The 23,377-nt window shown below is 40.8% G+C and overlaps 2 protein-coding genes across 4 annotated transcripts; one reads left to right on the top strand and one right to left on the bottom strand.

Moving 5' to 3' along the window:
* The first annotated feature begins 2,939 nt into the window (after positions 1 to 2,939).
* Positions 2,940 to 11,401, top strand: LOC310813432 (guanylate-binding protein 6-like). 2 transcript variants are annotated; one of them, XM_083682441.1, is made up of 11 exons: positions 2,940 to 3,069; positions 4,220 to 4,419; positions 4,526 to 4,653; positions 5,605 to 5,714; positions 6,496 to 6,689; positions 7,604 to 7,846; positions 8,307 to 8,587; positions 8,754 to 8,966; positions 9,327 to 9,429; positions 9,788 to 9,981; positions 10,660 to 11,401. In XM_083682441.1, the coding sequence occupies exons 2-11, from the start codon at positions 4,245 to 4,247 to the stop codon at positions 10,783 to 10,785; spliced, it is 1,767 nt and encodes a 588-aa protein (XP_083538567.1). In that variant the 5' UTR covers positions 2,940 to 3,069; positions 4,220 to 4,244; the 3' UTR covers positions 10,786 to 11,401. The 2 variants fall into 2 exon arrangements, with proteins under 2 accessions (XP_083538567.1, XP_083538568.1); XM_083682442.1 differs by lacking the exons at positions 2,940 to 3,069; positions 4,220 to 4,419; positions 4,526 to 4,653; positions 5,605 to 5,714 and adding an exon at positions 5,786 to 6,054.
* Positions 11,402 to 11,519: 118 nt separating this feature from the next.
* LOC310813431 (guanylate-binding protein 1-like) lies at positions 11,520 to 19,652 on the bottom strand. 2 transcript variants are annotated; one of them, XM_083682439.1, is made up of 11 exons: positions 19,587 to 19,652; positions 18,214 to 18,413; positions 17,972 to 18,099; positions 17,031 to 17,140; positions 16,715 to 16,908; positions 16,193 to 16,453; positions 14,101 to 14,381; positions 13,762 to 13,974; positions 13,415 to 13,517; positions 12,822 to 13,015; positions 11,520 to 12,673 (listed from the first exon to the last, which is right to left on the bottom strand). In XM_083682439.1, the coding sequence occupies exons 2-11, from the start codon at positions 18,407 to 18,409 to the stop codon at positions 12,422 to 12,424; spliced, it is 1,932 nt and encodes a 643-aa protein (XP_083538565.1). In that variant the 5' UTR covers positions 18,410 to 18,413; positions 19,587 to 19,652; the 3' UTR covers positions 11,520 to 12,421. The 2 variants fall into 2 exon arrangements, with proteins under 2 accessions (XP_083538565.1, XP_083538566.1); XM_083682440.1 differs by having other exon boundaries at positions 18,214 to 18,402; positions 19,587 to 19,615.
* Between the last annotated feature and the right edge of the window lie 3,725 nt (positions 19,653 to 23,377).

Raw genomic sequence — 23,377 nt, 5'->3', positions numbered from 1 at the left:
TTAATCATTCTGCTCACAACACATCTATCAACAGTTCTATAGCAATACATCTTTGCACTTTTAGTTGTGTGAATGGGCTGGTAATGGCATGTTCTTTTCCAATGCAAGGGGCATCTGAGAGTGGCATTATAGGAGGTGAGAAAGCAAAGCCACACTCCAGACCTTACATGGTCTCTGTCCAGGCTAAAGGAGGACACCATGTATGTGGAGGGATGCTCATCAGGGAGGACTTTGTCCTGACTTCAGCACACTGCTTAGAGTGAGTCTTTGTCTTGAAGAGTCAAAATGAGCAATGATGCACTACAACGTTACAGTACAGTATGTCTCATGAGACTACAGTACTTTCTTCAAAACTATTTAATCTCAATGCCGACCATTCCTTTGGACCTGGATAACTGTTTATATTTAATTCCATGTCTTATCTTCAAACTCCATATGCAACCCTATTTGACCTGGTTTATTCCATAAGTAGGCATGAAACTGAAATTCTTATTTTTTCATGTTGAATTCTTGTTTTGTGAACATTTAGAAATGATTATTGAATAAAATGTTATATGTAAACTATTATAATGGATTGATATGACGTGAAATCCATCTACTGTGTTTCTAAATTAATTATTGTCAGTAAAGGTTATAATATATAATATGTGCCATTTAGCTGACGCTTTAATCCAAAACAACTTACATTGCAGTGAGTGCATACATTTCAGTATATATGGTCCCAGTGGGAGTCAAACCCACAACCTAAGCGTTGTTAGCACCATGCTCTACCAACTGAGCCACAGAGGATTTCAATGTTGAGGACCACCTGTTCACATTCTAAAAATATTCATATTCATTCATGGTATCGTCTATATTCACTTCATATATTCACTAGGTTCTTAACCAAACCTGAAACTAAAACTGGCCATGAAAATACATATTCATAAAGGATAAAGCAGCAGGGCATAAGTTTGTCGGATATCTGCCAACTCTGGCCATCGCAGTGAAATTCAGTTCCAAGTTCCAAACAACAATATCCTCCCTCATAATAATATAAACCCCCGAAATGGACATTCAGTGTGGGACATTAGCTGTTGTGTTTTCCACTCCCCTAGAACACTCCTTGCCTTATCAACATGTTTGTATATGTTACACCCTAGAGTGCAAGCTGACTCAAGGGGTGACATATTTTAGAAATTATTTATTCTGAAAAAATAAACGGAAAACACAATAGTGGTCCTCAGTGGCTTTACTGGTTCAGGTATTAACTGCCAACTGAACTTAGTTGGAACAATACAAATGACAATGTAAAACAATAACAGTATTATATCAAAATCACAGTGTTATATCAAAATCTCAATATTTAAAAATATGGTACAACCTGTGAGCTGCCTGGTTGCCTTGGCAACGGTAAACTTACAGCGCTGCTCATCAGCGGTTTGGGCTCTGGCTCTAACCGTCTACCTTCTCTTAACCGTTAGGAGAAAACGAATAAAAACAAAGAAAATGTAAACTACAAAACACTCTAACATTAAATCCTACCCATATATATGTATCAGTGGAGTCGTCCCAGTTTAGCATACCAAGCTAGCGCAAATACCGCTAACAAACTACAAACTACATATGCTACAATACATAACGGTACATTAAATAGAAAGGCAACATTACCGAAACACTGTATCAATGCTTATGTGACATTTGACAGCGGCTTCTCTGGTTCAGGTATTAACTGCCAACTGAAGAACGCAGCGCAAGCCCACAGCCTATATACCCACACGAGATCTCGTGCCTTTTATACTCCAAATAGAAATGCTTGAAATTGAATGGGGGATGTCTGTAAACATGCAAGATAAAGTACATACATATAAAGGAACACATTTACGTAAGTGGGCAATTCCATATAAATATCCTGTGTGCCACATATACAAATTGAGTATCTGGTAGGACACTCCATTTTAGAAAGCACTATCTTGGGACCAAAACAGCGTTCATAAATGAAATATTTCTTTCATGGATGTCATTCCCTGATTGCTACCGATTAAACATAACATATAACTTTTATCTTCTAGGAATCTTAGTTTTATCAAATTAAAGCTGAGAATCTCTACTTTAACCTCATAGTAATTGTTTGATTTCAAATCTAAACTGTTGGAGTATCGAGCTAAAAGAAGACAAAATGCTTCCTCTTTCCCATGTGTATGCAGGGCACTTTAGTACTGATGCTGGGACCAGTGCCAGGGGCAAGTCAAGTGCATGTACAAAGTTGGAATGTACAGTATTTGGACCTGCCAAACCCGCCCAACAACAGGAATGATCTGAGTTTTTATGATACCTGTTCTTTAAACCTTTTCCACGACCAAAATAAGACTTTGCAAGCCCACAAAGTTTCTTCTGGAACTTATTTTTCTAGTTATTAGTGGGCTTGCAAGGAGAGGGGGAGATAAATTGTTATTAGCTTAGGCCTGAATCAACAATTATTAAAGATGAATTATGAATGACTATGGCAGAAATCGGAAGACGCATTCCTCATGCATCTCTCCAGTGGAGGCTACGGATAGCCATGAGGGGTGTCATACAAACAATTATTAGCACATAATTGTTCGTATGACACATAATAGTTTGTGTACAGTCCATGATGTGTTCCCTATGCAATGTAGAGGTAGCACCTTTAACTGTTGGGACACAGTGTCAATAATTGTTCGTACGACACCCCTCATGGTTGAAACGTGATATCTATACAAGAAGTGTTGTCGAGTAGTAGTAAAAATCATGTTTAGCCTTGGAAAATATTTCGTGTACAGTCCATTATGTGTGTCCTACGCAGTGCAGATAGGGCACTTTGAAGTGTATTGCCGGAGTAAATAGCCAACAACATTTGCTAAGACATCGCTTTAGACTCAAACTCATCTGATCCATAGTTTTTTGAGTAAGTCACAGGTTCTGAATTCCCCCTTTTTTGTTTCCTTCACTTTCGTTTTGCTCTCTATAAAAGTTGTGCGGCTCAATCTGTTCTTCACTGTGCCAATAGCAGATCCTGAAACTGCTCCAACAATTCAACCTGCTCGACTGACAGTCTGCGATTTCAAGGTAGGTCTCTGCATTAGGGATGGGCGATACCACACTTTTAGGATTCGATACGATACCGATACTTTTTCTTGCATTTTCATCGATATCGATACCGATACCGATACTTATTGGCAATTTTTGTCAGTAAAATAATGGGGAAAAAATGTAAATAATTTGGATTTCGGATAATTACTTACCCTAACCCAAAATATTCAGTAAACATGACTAAAAACCAAGGCCTGTTTTAAGTAGGCTAATCAACAACTGGACAATACTGGATATAATTATCCCCTTCACCTAAAGTGTCTGTTAAAATTAGACTGTGATCGGAATATTTATAGACTTTATCACTCCACTGTCAAAGGAGTGATAAAGTGATAAAGACCACAACTCTTGGTCTGGACACTTGTGATCTCCCGCCCTGCCTACTGCAACGCACTCTTGGCCGGGCTCCCCGCCTCCGCTATCAGACCACTGCAGCTCAGCCAGAATGCTATCGCCCGTCTAGTGTTCAATCTCCCCAAATTCTCCCATGTCACCCCACTCCTTCGCACCCTTCACTGGCTCCCGGTAGCAGCTCGCATTAGATTCAAGACCCTGCCATTGCTTGCAACTAGGGAGGGGTTGGAAGTAAGTAGGGAGGGGCTGGAAGTTCCAGAAGAAACTTCCCCAAACCGCAAGCAATGGTCTGCCCCCAAACCGATCACTCCGCTCTTACACCTCGCTGGCCGCCTGGAACCACCGCCTCTACGTGGATGCAGCAGTCGCGCTACTCGGTCACGGCTGTCAGGACTGCAGAGTCACTACCTATCTTCCGCCGTAGACTGAAGACCCATCTCTTCAGCCTCTATCTTGACTGTCCCTCCTAAAGACCTCTTCATCCCCACTACCCCCCTGTACAGTTTCTCTACTGTAACAAAAATAAAAAAATAAAAAAGGAAGTAATTCTTCCTTCTTCTTGCACTGTGACTGCCAATGGCCCCTGGTCCGGGCATAGATTTGTTTTTCTTATGATGACTGATGTATAGATGATTCACTTGCTTAGACAAATGTACTTGTAAGTCGCTTTGGATAAAGGCGTCTGCTAAATGTCTGAAATGTAATGAAAATTATTGTAGTAATCAAGCAGTAATCAGATCTGTCCTGTGTTTGTGGTGATTTTTCTGGCCAGGGTAACGGCAGATTCTACAGTGAGGATGGAGGAACCAGTGTGTCTGATTGAGAATGACAAAGATGGAAACCTCCGAATCGTGTCTGACTCTCTGACGATTCTGAAGCGGATCCAGCAGCCTGTTGTGGTTGTGGTGGTGGTCGGGATGTATCGCACCGGCAAATCCTACCTCATGAACAAACTCGCTTTGAAGCAAAAATGTGAGATTGTCAAACTAGACATTGTCGGCTTGTTTTTTTTTTCTTTTTCTTTTTCTTTTATAAATGTTTGCTAGATTTTCTTTAAGACTTATTTGTCTCTGTTTAGGTTTTGCCCTGGGAAGCACCATACAGTCTAAAACTAAAGGTATCTGGATGTGGTGTGTGCCTCACCCCTCTAAACCTGGACACACTCTGGTGCTGCTGGACACTGAAGGACTGGGGGATGTTATGAAGGTAGTAGGGTCAGCACACTGCAATATACACCATATAAATCCTCCAGAAACACAACCAAGGCAATCTCAAAACCACCCAATAGCAACATGTGTGTTCACACAATAGGTTTATGTATCTACACTGAACAACTCAAGCAATGCAACCTACACAACTGCTGAACAGTGCAAATACACAACACACCATTACAGTAGTTGCAACAACACAGTGCCTACCCAATATACGGTAACACTTAACATTAGGTGCCCTTTATAAAGGGTTTATAGATCATGTATAGTAGTTGTTTTTATATCATTTTAAACCGTTAACAAGCAGTTAAAAAACGTTACAGCGATGCTCCACTATAAGTAGGCTACATGTTATGCTGTTAGTTGTCTACCATTAGCATTTAATGTGGTACACCACCCAAGACAGTTTTTATGTGAATTGATCGTATATTAGATTTTCTCAATACGATTTCCTTAGTATATTTTATTATTACAATTACTATTCAGAATCGCCATGATCCGAAATCAACTCAGAAATACTTTTCCAACCTTAATGTAAAATGTCTCCGTTTTAGTTTCCAGATAAAATGCCACGTTCTGTTTTAACCGCAGTAAATTAAATAAATACATTGGGCATTTAAATAACGGAAGAAGCGAGACATGCACCTAAAAACTACCTGAGGTGATCACATCATATCTTAACGCAAAACAACTATAAGATGTAAATATAGAGGAACATGATTTGAATAAATATGTAAGATACAGGATTTGGCAAACACCAAGGTACTATTGAGCACATGCGTTATAACTGCTATGTTAATGTTGATGGATTACTAAGGCTTTATAAACAAATAATTAATAGTTTATAAAGTAGTTATAAACCATTTGATACATTTCATAAATTAGTTACCAGAAATACAGTACAGTATATATACTTACTTCCAAAACACATTGGTGTGTGTTTCAGGGAGATGAAAAGAACGACACCTGGATCTTCTGCCTGTCTGTGTTATTGAGTAGCGTCCTGGTGTACAACAGTATGGGGACTATTGATAACAAGGCCTTGGAAAACATAAAGTATCCTTTGGTGTGTGTGTGTGTGTGTGTGTGTGTGTGTGTGTGTGTGTGTGTGTGTGTGTGTGTGTGTCTAGTTGTGTATGTATGTGTGTGTGTATGTGTTAAGGCAAGCATGATTAAACAATTTCATTAGTCAACCATCAGTACTTTTTAGAAAATGTATCAACTGATGGATTAAATAATGTGTCTAACAAAATATACAGAGGCTACATACAACCCAAGGCGGTATTTGCTGTATCAACTGATCGATTAACATTTGATATCCCTCGTGTTTGCGAATGTGTACTAGTGTATGTTGTTCATTTGGAAATAGTTTTCTTCCTGAACAGCGCCCCCTTAAGTATCCTTTGGAGTGTGTGTGTGTGTGTGCTCGGGCATGCACAATTACAGTGATGCGACAGGATTTTGGTATATTTTCAACCACTAGTTCTAAAATTAGCACTCATAAGCAAAACAGGTCCCTGTGATAAAAAACTAACAAAAAATGTGTCAAGAAATTACCTGATTTGACAGAGAGGGACACACCTCCACATTACCTTGAACAAAAGCCTATTTTGCAAAGGTTTGTTGGCCTTAAACTGAGGACTGGGAAACGAGATAAGAAATTGATTAACATTATATCATTAACCATGTAATCAACACTTAAGCCAGAATTTGATATATAAATAATTTGCGACAGTAATAGCTACCTCTCGTGTGTGTGTGTACATATACAGTATCTGTGTGTGTTAGCTTTATGTAATTTGGGGACAGTTTTCCTCCTGAACAGCGCCCTCTACAGCTATGTGACTGAATTGACAGAGCACATCAAAGTGAAGACTAAGGAAAAGGGAGAGGATGCCAAGTCCAATGAGTTCATAAAGGTCTTCCCTTCCTTCATCTGGACCGTCAGAGATTTCTGCCTGGATCTAGAGATTGACGGAAAATCCATCACGGCAGATGAGTACCTGGAGAATTCCCTCAAACTGGTGAAAGGTGAGAGGTGTGAGAGGTTTGATCATGACTTGCAGACAGGGGTGAAAGTAGTTCTATATCTAATTTGACAACCCAGCCCACTCCTCTTCTAGATCAGCAAAGTTCTTAATTTAACAAATTTCATTTGCACAGAAGATTGACCTGCATTGATTTTACAATTGTAATTCTCTCTGCTTTGCGGCTATAGGCCATACTTTAAGGAGACTGACCCCTGTTCAAAACTCCAAAGCTTCCTGTTAGTGTCTCAGCACTCTAATTTGTTCATGATCAGCAGCTAAAACACGATACACCAAAGAGGGTGCATAGTAATATGAAGTAAACCTGAAGTAATCATTAAACTGTGTTATTCTATCAATCTCAAACATTTTACATGAATAAAATAGCAGTTATTTCATTGTCAGTTTCTTGTAGGACATTTTACATTTACTAAAAATCGCTCTTTTCTCTATTGTTTAAATGGAATTACAAAATCAAATATTTGGTTATTTACCCTAGAAGGAGTCTATGGACAGGGACAGATTTCAATCCGCACTTTGGTCTTGTTCATTTGGGGCGCTGTCTCTGACCACTAATGGTTTGCAAGTTTTTACCAAAAAACAATGGTACCTAAATGAGCATGTTTGAAGTTTCATGCCCGAATCATCTCAAATCATTTAAATCAAATCATTCAGTCTATTCATAGAATTTGGGATGATTGAGGTATGGAATTTTAAACATGCTAATATACCATTGACTTCCACTGTTGTTTTGGTAAAAAAATATGCTCACTGTTAGCGGTTAGTGACAGTGATAAACAGAACCAAATGTGTGGATTGAAGTCTGTCCTTGTCCATAGACTTCTTTCATGGTAAGGAACCAAATATGTGACTTTGTAACTTAGGTGAACTATTTCTTTAATTTGCTGATTTCAAAAGGAACATCACCAAAGTCTGAGCAACACAACCACCCTCGGCTGTGTCTGAAGACATTCTTCCCGGTAAGGAAGTGCTTTGTGTTCGAGCGTCCAGCCAATGCAAAGAAGATGAAAAGGATGGAGGAGCTGACGGATGCAGACATGGATCCCAGTTTTGTCGAGCAGGCCAAGGAGTTCTGTGATTACATCTTCACCAGTGCTCAGACCAAGACTATGATAGGAGGCCTGACGATCACTGGCAGCAGTGAGTAACCTGCATCTACAGCCTAAAGTACTACTAAAGTACTGGTTTACTATTCAACTGTTGCTGTATAAAAAGCTCCACTATAATACTTATGTCAGGTTTAGTGATAGCCTACTTCTTGTTCTAGTTAGCACCAAATAAAGTGTTTTTGGGTTCCATGTTAAACCCTTTTAGGTTGCCCCATCAACCCTTTTTTCTAAGAATGTATGCCATGTTCAAGGTACAAGGTAATTTTCATGCATTCAAAAACTAGATTAAACTGCACCCATATTCATTTTCATTTTATGGCGAGCGTAGGATTGTATTGTGGTATTTTGCATGAAGTTGTTTAAATTGGATCATCTGTAGACTGTAGACATCTAGACTAGAGATTTTGTTGGTATCTAGACCCTTGGATGGATGATGTTGGTGTATGTACAAGCTGCTCTGTAAGATCTACCATGTCTTCTGTCTCTGTCAGTGTTGGCGAACCTGGCTGTCATGTACACCGAGGCGATCAGCAGTGGTCAGATTCCCTGTCTGGACAGTGCGGTGGAGGCTCTAGCCAAGACCCAGAATCGTACTGCTGTAACCAAAGCAGTGGAGTACTACCAGACAGAGATGGCCAGACAAGTTACCTTCCCTACGGCGACGCAGAATGTGCTGTCTGATATCCATGGAGCCGTGGAGAAAGAAGCTATCAAGACCTTCATGAGTCTCAGCTTTAGAGATGAGAATCAGAATCACCAGAAGGAGCTCAATGTATTCTACTCTTTTATTTGTCAATTAACAAATTGCAGGAAAACCATTTTCTCTTGCTACCGCTCTCTATACATGTATAGCTGCCTATCTCTCTTTCTTGCACTCTTTCTCCCTGTCTCTGTCTCCCTATCTTTATCGCTCTCTCCACCCCCTCTTTCTTCTCAAGAGTCAGCTGCAGACGAAGTATGACCAGATACGTAAGAAGAACATTGAGGAGTCTCGGAGGGTGTGCAGAGCTGTCATCACACGTGTGTTTGGGCCCCTGGAGAAGGCTGTGGGTCAGGGCTCCTACATGCGTTCAGGAGGCCACACAGACTACTGTAAAAACCTCAAGACGCTGACCCAGCAGTACAAATCTGAGAAAGGCAAAGGATTTATGGTATGCATCAGAAGATGGGGAGAAACTTGTACATATTTTGATGCCTTACTTTTAAAGAAAACACACTGTTGTATTGAGAGTTGAGAAGGAAGGAATGGCTGTGGTTCTGTTTACTTGCACAGGATGCAGAATGTAGGCTATAGCTGTAGTGCTCACTATGATCACTAGTTCATTCGTGGCCTCAAATGCGATGTTTGGGTGTATTAAGGTGTGTATGTGTGTGTGTGTGTGTGTGTGTGTGTGTGTGTGTGTGTGTGTGTGTGTGTGTGTGTGTGTGTGTGTGTGTGTGTGTGTGTGTGTGTTTGTGTGTGTGTCTGTGTGCGTGTGTGTATTTCCAAATACGTGCTTGTGTGTTTTCAGAGTGAGGAGGTATTGAGCGAGTATCTGGATGGGAAGGCTAACGTAGGAGATTCTATCCTGGCAGCAGACCAGTCTCTCAGCAAAGAAGAACAGATGAGGGAAGGTAATGTCCCCTGTATCATTCTACTACGTGTAGGCAATGTCCTATTTCTTCAAAATAGAAGATGTATATATAAATTAAATACTGCATAGAAGTAACATGGTGGCATTAACTTAGAGTGGGTATGGTTATGGTTACAGTTGGGCATTAACTGTGTGTGCATGTGCGTGTGCATGTGCGAGTGAGAGAGAATCGGGATAGCTTTGAGTGAGGTGCCTGAAAAGTGCCCCAAAACCATGTTTAAGGCCACATTAAAATAAATTGTTTGAGAACTTTTAGAATTTTTAAAAATGATTGTAACAAGACACCTTTTTTGACACTCTCTTGCTCTCTCTCTCGCTCTCTCTCTCTCTCTCTGCAGTGGAGAGGGTGAAGAGGGAGGCAGCAGAACAGGCTCAGAGAGTGGCAGAAGAGCAGTATGCAAGGCAACAACAGCAGAACGAGGACCTGAAGAAATCCTACGACGAGCATGTGAAACAGCTGGAGAAGAAGACGATAGAAGAACGACAGATCGCCAAACAAGAGAATGAACGAGTGCTGGAAGCCGTGATGAAGGTAAGGGGATAGAGAAAGAGAGTGAAAGCAACTTAAAGCTGCATTCAAATTGGCTTTTCCACCACCTCTCTGTAAACACTGTGCTCTTTAGCTGGAGAAACCAAGACAGTTACTAAAGATGCAGACAGCAGAGCTAACCATATATTCAGCTTTCTCCTTCTAATTTCACATTTGAGGGCTGTTGTGTAGATACACTTTCTTACTTTTTCAAAGAGTAATGCAATGCTTTCTGCGTTGTTTACCCTGAATGATGGGCCAGTCAATTCGCCCTGCGGATCGCTGCCTTAAAGGGGATCGCTGCTGCTTTATAGAGTAGTGAGTTGCTTCCGTCCAGACGAGATTTCCTTGTTCATTTGAGCATTGGCATTTTATAATGGCAATTTACTAAATTTGAAACAAGAGCCGAAACCAAACTGGGGTCTTCCTCGTCCCAAACCCAAGAGTCTTACATGTCTCCAGGGAGTGACATCACATAACGATAGTATCAGCAACACTGCCTCACTGATGAACCATAGCAGTCACAGTGCAAGAGAAAATCACTTTATTCACCAAAGTCCACACAACCTCAAAATAATGATCCAAAAACATAAAAACAAATGTTACACTTTAATTTTCCTGAAAAAATGCAAAAAGGTTTTGACACTAATACACACATTTGTTTTTATTATTCCATCTCAGAACCAGAAGGATTTAATGGAGTCCAACGAGAAGAGAGCATCTGAAATGCAGGCAAACATGAACAATCTCCAAAGACAGATTGTGGAGCTGTCACAGCCCCCACCAAGTAGCTGCGCCATATTATAAATGAAGTCTACGAAAGTCCAGACGGGCACTTTAAGGAGAGTCTGCACAGACAGCTGTTCCCACGTTATGTAAATCATATCACATGTTCTTGGGACTCTTTTATGGCTAAGCAGTTCTCGCCACTGGCTATGAGAGGTGTATTCTTTGGTCTGTGTGTGTGTGTGTATATCGGTGTTGTATATGGTATTGATGGCTCATAACATGAACCTGGCATTCCATTGAGGATTTTGTTGTCTTTGTCATGAATACTTTTTTTTTGTTACAGAATGATTGATTTATGTACTGTAACACAGTAGGTTCCAGTACAGGGGTCCTGAAAACATTGTAGTGCAACATGGAGTTCTTCTACTGGAGGAGCCCGTCCTAGATCATCAAAGGAAGTCACTGAGGAAAAGTTCTGAACACTTGAGGTTCAATTCCTGCTGTGACAGGCCCCCATATAGCCCTGCAGTCAAAGGACATTTGTTCCTGGTATAACAAGTGATAAGAGAGATTTACTCTGGAAAAATGCAGATAATTCATGGTGTTGGATTTTGTGAAATGTGATCATAGAAAGTAGCTAAATTACATTTTAATAAACACATTTTATTCTAAAGAAAGAAAGCTATCTCTGTCTGTCAAGAGCTTGATGAAAACAAAGATAATTTTGAAACAAACAAGAAAGTGTAAGCATGGGCTCATCTGTCAAGTATCAGAACTAGTGAACCTAAGTGTAGCACACAGAGTCGGGACACAGGTATAAAATAATATAGATATTTAATAAGGAACAAAACAGGGAAAGGGTAACGGGGTGACTGGGTAGGCAGGTGGGCAGGGCAGACAGGGCAGGAGGGCAGGGCAGGCAGGCGAGTAGATCAGGCAGCGGTCTGTACACGAGAAGGAAGTCCAGAGACAGGCAGATAATCCGGGTTTTCAGGTGGAGGTCGAAGCATGATAAGGCACACAGAGTCAAAAACCAGGAAAAACAGCAGGTGAGGAATTGCTGGGATGTATAGGGATAAGCACGATAACGAACTGGCGGGGAATGAATGGAAAACCGGAGTATAAACACAGAAGGGTGATAAGGAGACGAGCCGCAGGTGTGTAGATGATGACGTGATCTATCGGCAGCCACGCCCACATCAAAACACCCAGGCTGGGAAGAGGGAGAGAAGTGGAGGGCGTGACATCATCCTCAATACTATGCTTTTAAATATGTGTAAGGGAGTGGACACATGTACACATGTACACAGGGATGGAGAATTGTGGCACAGGGTTCAATAGTTTTAACAAACGCTTCAGTATAAGAAGTGCATATAGAATATGTGGTTTACAGAGCCATGAGGTTCCCACACACACACAAACAATGTCATGTATCTTGACACTACCAGCAGATAGATATTTGCCTCTTCATTGCAATACATTGCAAAAAAATCTTGCTCCGTTGATTACTTTTATTGTTGAATGGTGTATAGAAAGTGTGGCTTTAAGTTAGTCAAACTATTCAGAATCAGGGGGTATATTTCATTAGTTAGTGTGACTGAAAACCTCTTGACAGACTGGTAATAAAGCTGCACAGTCTCGGGGAAAAAAAAAACTCTCTAAAGTTTTCATCTTTGTCTTTTCAAACAATGTCATTGTACATAAAAGACACATTTTACCCAAACATCCAATTCCAAACCTTGGGTCCATACTCTATAACTTTGGACGTGGCTAATAGACCGCCCCCAACCACTGTGCCATAAACAGGGACAGCCAATGCCCCTGTGCCTGCGACATCCATCCATTTGCAGATGGTGGACTGTTGGGATTCCTGTTGTTCCTTAATCTCATCTTTGAGGTTCTTTATGTTACCCTCCATACGCTTTGCCTTCTTGCCAAAGTCCTGGTCAAAGAGGGCCTTCTGTTCCTGAAATCGATAACAATTTTTTTTATTATTAAAATGTAGATTAATCTCTCCTGAAACTGGCCAACAGTCCTATCTCTCTTCCTCTCTCCCTCTGTCCCTCTGTCCCTATCTCTCCCCCCCCCTCCCTCTCTCTCTCTCCAGTACATACCTTAAGTCTGGCATCCAACACTTCTTCATTCTCCTGTCTGGCGATTTCTCGTTCTTCCTGAATCTTCTCTGCCAGTTGTTTCAAATGCTCCTTATTTGATTTCTTTTGGTCCTTAATCAGCTGTTTCTGGATCAACATATTTTCCTCTGCCACTCTCTGCGCCTGTTCTGCTGCCTTCCTCTTCACCCTCTCCACTGCAGAGAGAGAGAGAGGACTGTTGGCCAGTTTCAAGAGAGATTAATCTACATTTAAGAGGGCATAACAGCCTCATAGGTATCTTAATGACAAAGTTATATTTACGTCCTGGAATAGTATTTGTATCATCAAATCATTATTTCAGGAAGTAAATATACGTTTGGATATCTATGAGGCACACAAAATCATGATAGATACACATACTTATATATACAAGTACTTGTGTTTTATCAAAGTAGACTGATGAGAAATATATTTTAAAATGATTTTTGAGTGAAGTACTCCTTTAATGCTGCCTTAATTATGGTCAAGGGGCACTTTTTGAGGACGCTTGTTCAAAACTATTCCTATTCAGAAAGAGAAGTGGATATGGGAGGAGGCATCTCTCCATCTCTTACCTTCCCTCTTCTGTTCTTCTTTGCTGAGAGACTCGTCTGCTGCCTGGATAGTTTCTCCTACGTTAGCCTTCCTATCCAGATACTCGCTCAATACCTCCTCACTCTGAAAACACACATTAAAGTGAATGAGCAAACATGAAACTTCAGATAGACGTTCACAAAAGTTTGTCTCTACTAAAATCAGTAATTCTAAAGATCATATTAGCCCAATTGTGGCTTAAAGGTTCAGTGAAAAATGATTCCAATTAAATGCATTTTTATTTTGGAATTTATGGAAGAAACTGTATAAACAGTGTGTAAGTAATTTCACTATGCACTGAAAATGTTAAATGTCTCCACATGCATACCATAAATCCTTTGCCTCTCTCAGATTTGAATTGTTGGATCAGCTTCTTGAGGTTCTCACGGTAGTGTTTGTAGCCTCCTGAGCGCATGTAGGAGCCCTGACCCACAGCCTTCTCCAGGGGCCCAAACACACGTGTGATGACAGCTCTGCACACCCTCCGAGACTCCTCAATGTTCTTCTTACATATCTCATTATACTCAGTCCGCAGCTGACACTGTAGAAAAGAGAGGGATTGGAGAGAGAGAAAGACAGAGGGATCAACAGAATAAGAGAAAGGGATAGATTTAAATTGAGATTTTTCTGTCATCTGATAAAGGAGGCCACATAAAGAATACAATACCATGAGCTTCTTCTGGTGATTTTCTTCCTCGTCTTTGAAGCTTAAACTCATGAAGGTCTTGAGAGCTTCTTTATTCACGGCCCTGTGAATACCAGACAGCACCTTCTGGGTCTTTGTCGGGAAGGTAACTTGTCTGGCCATCTCTGTCTGGTAGTGCTCCAGTGCTTTGGTTACAGCAGTACGATTCTGGATCTTGGCTAGAGCCTCCACCGCACTGTCCAGACAGGGAATCTGATTACGCCTGATCGCCTTTGTGTACATGACAGCCAGGTTCGCCAACACTGACAGAGACAGAAGACATGATAGACCTTTTACAGCAGCTTGTACATACACCAACATCATCCATCTACTGAATTGTGTTATCACCAGTCTTGCAACAATGCTTCAGATTGCAATCATTTATGGTTTGATATCATTCTCTCCTAAAATACAAAGGTGGTCACACCTTCCCCTTTGTTCCTGTCGTAAACCATACACACACATTCTGGCTCTATTGGGGCCAAAACAGACTAAACGGCAGACTCCTCAACAGACCCTAAACCATGGAGCACTGGCTTTGCATCAGAAGGTTAGAAAAAATGGCCAACCCCACCCCCACACCCTCAGGAAGGTGTCAGGGAAGGCACTCATACACATGAACAAAACAGACAAAAGGGTCTGTGCACATGACTGACAATGTATTACCTGTGAATGTATTTCAATAGTAGTCCTTGCCATTTACTTATATTTATCCTGAATTGTGTTATTACTAGTCTTGCAACAATGCTTCAGATTGCAATCACTTATGGTTTGATATCATTCTCTCCGAAAATATTAAACAAAGACTTTGACAATAATTGCAGACGTACATATGCCCATGAGAACATTTTAGGAATGATATCTTTATTTCTGGACTATCTGCATTTGCAGGACTGCACCAGTTCTGAAGAAGAGGTGAGATTTCCCCTCACCCAATCGTGATTGTGGCTGGGACCAGCGTGCATTTCAAACATGCCCAATCTCCTGCTGGCATGAGAAAGGCATAAAGAGGCTTGGCTCAACTAAAACAGTGTTTTTTGTGGTCTTTGTTTTTCTTGAAGTGGCTCTGTCTATACTCGAATTCTATGTTCGAATTGTCCCTTCAAAGAGGGTCCTGAGATTATCCCTTTCAGGATGAGTGATCAGCTCAACTGGAGACGAACGCAGCTTGCTCTCTACCTAGGAGAGACCCGACCATGGTACCGTCAGCACAACGAGCTCTATGACTGAAAACATCCAACAGGGTGTGTTGGAATCAAGCCTTGGAATCTGATCAATTCCGTAAATATTGACAACAATCGCTTTCTTCTTCCTTGAACTATTATGGCATTGCAATGTTTCTCCAAACCATAACAATTAGGATTGTCATCTTTATTAATCTTTCTAAATTCACTGTGTGTTTCTTAGTGTAGTAATACAATTCCATTTTTATAAATAAGTATTGTTTCTCTTGCTTTGACAAATGCTGGCTCTATGAACAATTAAAGAACTTACTAAGATTGTTGATAGACATCAAATACCCTTCAGATTATTGATATGAGACTGACTGTTGAAGTAGTTATTCTGTAAAAGAACAAATCCAGTTTAAATTAAGAATGCTCAAAATTGTTAGTGGTGCCCTCAGGTAATTACAGTATTGATTTTAAATAGTAGCCAAATTAATAATTCCAAGTAATTAATTATCAACAATATTTAGAGCCCTATACCCGCTACAGGTCTAGAGACCCACACAATCTCTAGTTTAGATCTACAACGACTTCAACAACTTCATGCACAATACCACAACACAATTCTGTGCTCTACACACAAGGTGAATAGCTATGGGTGAAGTGTATGACCCTAATCATGCAAAGTAATTTGTGAACACATGGGAAATTATATGTATGTCAGGAAAACATATCCTTGCACTGCATTAATCATGCATAAAGGTAAGGACAAGAAGTAGGCTATCACTTATAGTATTTATACTAATACTGACAGTATTCGGAGTAGAGCAGTGCTTTTGTAAAGGCGGCAGCAACAGTTGAATAGTAATCCAATGCTTAAGTAAAGGCTATAGATGCAGGTTACTCACTGCTGCCAGTGACCTCCAGGCCTCCTGTCATGGTCTTGGTCTCAGTGCTGGTGTAGATGTAATCACAGAACTCCTTGGCCTGCTGGACAAACTTGGGTTCCAGGTCTGCATCTATCAGCTCCTCCATCCTTTGCAAGTCCTCAGTAGTGGCCGGACGCTCAAACACAAAGCACTTCCTTACCGGAAAGAATTCCCGTAGGCACTCCCGAGGGCGGTTGAATTCCTCAATCTTCTTGTACTGCTTAATCTTCTTGGGGTCTCCTTTTTAATCAGTAAATGAAGCATATAGACATTCGTTCAACTACAGTAGATGTGAAATGTTCACAAGAAGGTTATTTCATTAATAAACTATGTTGGAGACTGATGTGACTGATATCGAGATGTTGTGTTCCACAATCCTGAAGTTTATTCTTTTGGACAATATGTAAGAGTTTCAGTATTCAGAGAGAGCTGTCTATAAACATATGAGCTGCTCCCATTTAATACCTTTTATCATCAGCAAGTCATGATCACACCTCTCACCTTTCACCAGTTTGAGGGAATTCTCCAGGTACTCATCTGCAGTGATTGGCTGTCCATCAACCTCTAGAAGCAGAGTGAAATCTCTGACAGTCCAGACGAAGGAAGGGAAGACCTTCATGAACTCATTGGACTTGGCCTGCTTTACCTTTGCTTTTGTCTTCACCTTGATGTGCTCTGTCAGTTCAGTCACATAGCTGCAGGGGGTGCTGCTCAGGAGGAAAACAATTTTCAAATGCACGCACGCACGCACGCACGCACGCACGCACGCACGCACGCACGCACGCACGCACGCACACACACACACACCAAAGGATACTTTATGTTTTCTAAGGCCTTGTTATCAATAGTCCCCATACTGTTGTACACCAGGACGCTACTCAGTAACACAGCCAGGCAGAAGATCCAGGTGTCGTTCTTCTCATCTCCCTGAATAATACAAAAACAATAAACAGTCAATGTGATACTGTAGAGGCTGCTGCTATAGCCCACTAAGCTAAAGCCTAGGCATTACCTCAGGGAGCAAAAAAGTGTTGAAGGTAAATGTTTACTCATCATGCAAGTGTGGTTTCCTCTTTTTCTGTAAAGACACTAACTGGGTAGGCCTGGGAATTGCCTGGGCTCTCACTGTACGATATTATCTTATATTACTTAGGCTGCGATTCAATACATATTGCGATACTCTATGTATTACCATTATCTTAAGTATTGCGATTCAATATTGCCAAAATAAAAGTTGTTTTCATCTGATGATGGGAAACAATTGAATCATAGGCCTACCTCTAAGAACAACATTCTGTCCATTTTTAAACTTTTTTTAAGTTGTCCTTCAAAAGGGTGTGGAGGTGGGCTAAAAAAACAATATAATAAAAAATGTATATATTGCGACAATCAACTATATTTATATTTTCCCCTACTATTACAACTGTGTCATGGCACCAATGTGCTCTACGTGGTTTGAGGAATGTGTAACAGAGGTGGTTTGGAGACGATGCTCACATGATGAGAAGCCTTGCCTGACACCTGGACGTTTGCATGTGCTCCATGAGCTTATAGTAGGGTTTAGCTTTTGTGGTGTAAAGGGGACACAGATTCAACACCTGTCAGTCACATGTGCATCAGAAGATTGTGTTTGCCCCCTGTGTCAGGCTTGTCAAATACAAATGCCTCAAAATACTCAAAAGTAATTAAATATGTATTTAAAATACATGTACAGTAACAGAAATACTGTACTGCCCATCCCTAATGCCATTTTCCTACCTTCATAACATCCCCCAGTCCCTCAGTGTCCAGCAGCACCAGAGTGTGTCCAGGTTTAGAGGGGTGAGGCACACACCACATCCAGATACCTTTAGTCTCCGACTCTATAGTGGCTCCCAGGGCAAAACCTAAACACAATGAAACATGAGAGAAAATTTGTCTAAAAGTAACATTTATTCAATGAAAACTACAGAAAAAAACAATAACAGTTGGCAAGACAATGTCTAGTTAGACAATCTCACCTTTTTGCTTTAAAGCGAGTTTGTTCATGAGGTAGGATTTGCCGGTGCGATACAGCCCGACCACCGCCACAACCACAACAGGCTGCTGGATCCGCTTCAGAATCGTCACAGAGTCAGACACGACTCTGAGGTTTCCCTCTGGGTCGTTCTCAATCAGACACACTGGTTCCTCCATCCTCACTGTTGAACCTGCCATTACCCTGGCCAGCAAAATCACCACAAACACATGACTACAGGACAGATCTGATTACTGCATGATAACTACAATCAAGTTATTTGGTTAGTTAGTATAATAACTTAATCTGTATCAAAACATTGATCAACGTTGTTCATTATTCAATCTGATTCCCTTTGTGTTTTGATAAAATAAACAGTGTTGGGGAAGCTACTCAGAAAATGTAGTTAACCAAATTACCAATTACTTTACAATTGAAGAAGTTAAACTACACCAAAGGTACCCTTGAGAGAAATATAGTTTGAAAAAGTAGTTCAATACATCAAAACTACTGGAAATGAATGAAATAATACAAAATTAACAAACAAGAACAGATCACTCTGGAGTCAAAGGTTAACAGGATGTGTAATTTATTACACAGAGGCAAATTGTTGAAACACTTTGAAGAACATGTTTCTAGGCCAATAACAAATGTTGTTAACAAATAGCTATGCTATCGAAAAGCTAGGAATTCGACAGCGCGGGTGGGGATATTTGAACATGAGGAGTGCGTTTATCATCTCAACTCGGTTCCATTTGGATAATTATTTTATTACTGTTCTGACTGATCCTTCCCAACATTGAAGTGTTGCTCACATTAAGCAAGCAGAGACACTGTAAACAAGTTGGTATGTGTTAATAAGTTTGTGTTTTCACAGCTCACATGTAAACACATAAGTATTTTCGGTGGAATTGGTTAGATTAGAAAATGTGCTTAAGTATTGCAACAAAGGTGTTTCTGTGTAGTTTTGGTCCTGGTCTATACTGTACCGCGACTCGTACAAAACCTTTGAAGTCCAAGGGCTGGAATATCTATTCATGTTATATTTCCTATTTATTTTCTGTGTTAATTTCCTTTTTTCAAAAATTCACACAGAAAATAAATAGGAAATTCACACCGAAAATATATTATATATTTCCTATTTATTCCTATTTTCCTATTTATTTTCGGTGTGAATTTCTTTTTTCGGTGCGTAGTGACAGTAGTTTGCTACACCGCTACATGACAAAAAAAAGTTGAAAATAAACATATATTAGCGATAATTAATGCAGCAGAAAGTTAGATGGTTTTCAATGCACCTTTACATAGCAGTTTTAATAAAGATCTACTTCATTCATTACATCAAAGATGTACCTCATTATACAGACGGAGACCTACCTTAAATTCTATAATTTTTAATCGTTTCAGGTTCTGCTTCTGAGATAGCAAAGACCTCTGAACGACAATAAGACTTTCGGTTTCGCAACGGGAAGTATGTGCAACTTAAAAAAAGTAATTTGGATCATAATAATGTCGGTTACGTAACAGGAAGTATGTACAATTTCAAAAAAGTTATTTTGATCATAATAATGTACATATTTTGCAATTACAAGTCATTTTACATATGGCAATCTGGATAGGGCAAGAGATAAGACCCTTGAAGGAAAGGTACAATATAGTGAACAGAACACAGTCTCTTTGTCTGAGAGTGTAAGGTTAGATGCCAGTCCACCAGGGAAGCTGTACTCCCCAATGTTATCTCGCGGGAGAGTGTTCCGCAGAGCCTTGAGAAAACTTGAGATGCAATAGCACATCATACTTGAAACACAGTTCACACACAGTTTCTATGCAATCGATCAGACTGTACACAAATATTTTTCTAAGGCTAAACTTGATTTTTACTACCAATCTACTCAGCAACACTTCTAGAATATGAAACCAAGTGAGTTTCAACCACCGTGCTGTCATACAAATTGTTGACAGCTTTTTACTGCTGTCGAAGTTTATTTCTTGTTGAGGTGCTGTCCAATGTCCTGAAATCATCTAGATTGTGTCCTGATCAAAGATAACAAAATAGATAATAGCATATTAAGGAATTTAATTTATTGAGAGGAAACAAGACCTTATTAGTGCATGTGTAGAACACAAAGAGAAGCTACAAATTCAGTTCCAAACCAACGTCTTTGCACACCATAATTACCCTCAGTACTAATGAGTCAAATTTAGCACCTCATTATACATTCACCGGCTACTTTATTAGGTACACCTGTTCAACTGCTCGGTAACGCAAATATCTAATCAGCCAATCACATGGCAGCAACTCAATGCATTTAGGCATGTAGACATGGTCAAGACGACCTGCTGAAGTTCAAACCGAGCATCAGAATGGGGAAGAAAGGTGATTTAAGTGACTTTGAACGTGGCATGGTTGTTGGTGCCAGACAGGCTGGTCTGAGTATTTCAGAAACTGCTGATCTACTGGAATTTTCATGCGCAACCATCTCTAGGGTTTACAGAGAAAAAAAAGAAAATATATAATTATATAATATAATATAAATAAATTAAATTATAAATTAAATATATAATACAGTCCAAAAAAGAGAAAATATCCAGTCAGCAGCAGTTCTCTGGGCGAAAATGCCTTGTTGATGCCAGAGGTCAGAGGAGAATGGCCAGACTGGTTCGAGATGATAGAAAGGCAACAGTAACTCAAATAACCACTTGATACAACCAAGATATGCAGAAGACCATCTCTGAATGCACAACACGTCGAACCTTGAAGCAGATGGGCTACAAAAGGGGGTCCAACCCAGTACTAGCAAGGTGTACCTAATAAAGTGGCCGGTGAGTGTAGTCATTCAATAAGACGAATCCAGATAAGAATAGTCCTGCGTGATAGTGTAAATAGTTGGCGTCATTGCCAAGACTATCCATACATATTAAGCAGTTCCATCCAAACCAGCAGTTTCATCCAAGCCACCAGCTCAACACGGAGCATCAACCTATATGGCTCCTGCCGTAGATAAGTTAAACATAATTTGTGGTTCCTTTATCCATATTATCTATTTCTAAATGCTTAACCCTCCCACTGTCTTCGGGTCATTCTGACCCCCACCGTGTTGGATGGGCTTTTACCCCTTCCACTGTCTTCCGGTCATGATGTCCATCACCGTGTTGGCTGGGTTTTATTGGTAGATCTCACGGCCTGTGAACATGTCAGAATTACCCACACTGTGTTGAAATGGAGTTTCTACTTTTTAGAGGCACTCACAGTATTCTGGGCCAAACCGAAAGTGGGGTAATTTCACACCCCTATGGTATTACGGAATGTTTGAAGGTGATGAGATTTCCCTCGGAGTCGAATATTACAGAATTGAAACGTTGCCTTGATTCAATTACCCATCTAAGCTGTTGGCAGTAATAGTGTCTTCTTGACATGCCACCTCGCGTTGGTCTTGTCAGAGGAAGCGAAGCCATAAGTATGAGTGTGCAGCATTTCACTGCTGCACAGAGCCTCTCAAATGCCCAGCACGACTACTCTGATTCAGAAGAGGAAGCTGAGGATGTGTCAGAAGAAGAAGATCTAGAAGAATACAACCCAGAGCATGATACATCCTCTGAAGAAGAGGAAGATGAGCAAGAAGAAGAGATGCCTCAAGTCTAAAGAAAGACTTTGATGTCAAAAAACCGCAAAGTCAAATGGTCCTCAGTGTCATATGACAAACGTGGTAGAATAGCAGAAGATAATGTCATTGAGATCACCCCAGGGCCTACAGCATATGCTGTTTCCCATGTACTCAATATCACCTTGCTAAGATTCGACGACCGTGAATCGAGACCCGCGAGACGTGCGACAGACAAACTGGCAGCCATAAGAGACGTCTGGGACAAGTGGGTGGAGACACTGCCACGCCTCTACAACCCAGGCCCTGACGTGACAGTGGATGAGCAACTCGTCCCATTTAGAGGTAGTGTATATAAAAATACATACACACATCTACAATAAAGTAATCTCCACTACTCAATGTTGTGACATCGACAATAACAATTACATATAATCCTTATCTGTTCTGTCAAACAGGTCGCTGTCCCTTATATGCCCAGCAAGCCAGCAAAATATGGCATCAAGTCATGGGTGGCCTGCGACGTGAGATCGAGTTACGCTTGGAAAATGCAAGTCTACACTGGGAAGTCGACAAGTGGAGGCCCGGAGAAGAACCAGGGAATGCGGGTTGTCCTTGATGTGACAGAAGGGCTGATGGGTCACAATGTGACATGTGACAATTTCTTCACATCCTATGAACTTGAAGAGGAACATCACCATGGTTGGCACAGTTCGAAAGAACAAACCCGAGCTCCCCCCTCCACTTCTCGCGTCAAAGGGACGAGAGATCTTCTCTTTGAAGTTCGCATTCACCCCCACCACAGCTGTAGTTTCCTACCTCCCAAAGAAGAACAAGAATGTTGTACTTCTGAGCACACTGCACAAGGAGGCGGAAATCAGCGATAGACATGACAGGAAGCCGGTCATCATACTAGACTACAACTGCAACAAAGGAGGTGTAGGCAATCTAGATAAGGTGATTGGAACGTACAGCTGCAGAAGGATGACTGCACGCTGGCCTTTGGTTATTTTCCACAACATCATTGATGTTTCCGCATACAACGCATTTGTGATATGGAGAGAGATCAACCCCATCTGGATGCAGCGTAAGCGCAACAAGAGGAGGTTTTTCCTAGAGCAGCTGGGCAAGAGCCTTGTAACCCCGTTCATCGAAAGGCGGGAGTATCTCCCCCGCACAGATGCCTCGGTAGCAGTTGTGAAAGCTGATCAGATGGCAAGATCAAGTGACCAATCTGGCGATGTGACTGCCGCAGCTGAATCGGTCGCATCATCAGCTGCTTCAACAACTAAGAGGAAGAGGTGTCAGGTCTGCCCATTGAAGAAGGACTGAAAAATACAGACTATGTGCTGTAGATGTAACAGATATATCTGCAAAGGCTTGCATACTGTCCAAAATGTGCCAATTGAGCGTTTAGTGAGCGTGCGACTTTTTTTTTACAAGGTAATGTAAGTGTAACAAATATATCTGAAAAGGCTGTGCACTTGCACACGGCCCGAGATGCGCTAATTGATTGAGTGTTTAGTGAGCACGCGACCTTTCAACCCGGAAGTGTACAGAATGTGA

The sequence above is a fragment of the Argentina silus genome, assembly GCF_951799395.1.
Source record: "Argentina silus genome assembly, chromosome: 12".
Taxonomy (NCBI): Eukaryota; Metazoa; Chordata; class Actinopteri; order Argentiniformes; family Argentinidae; genus Argentina; species Argentina silus.
This window is presented reverse-complemented; position numbering and strand designations above follow the sequence as displayed.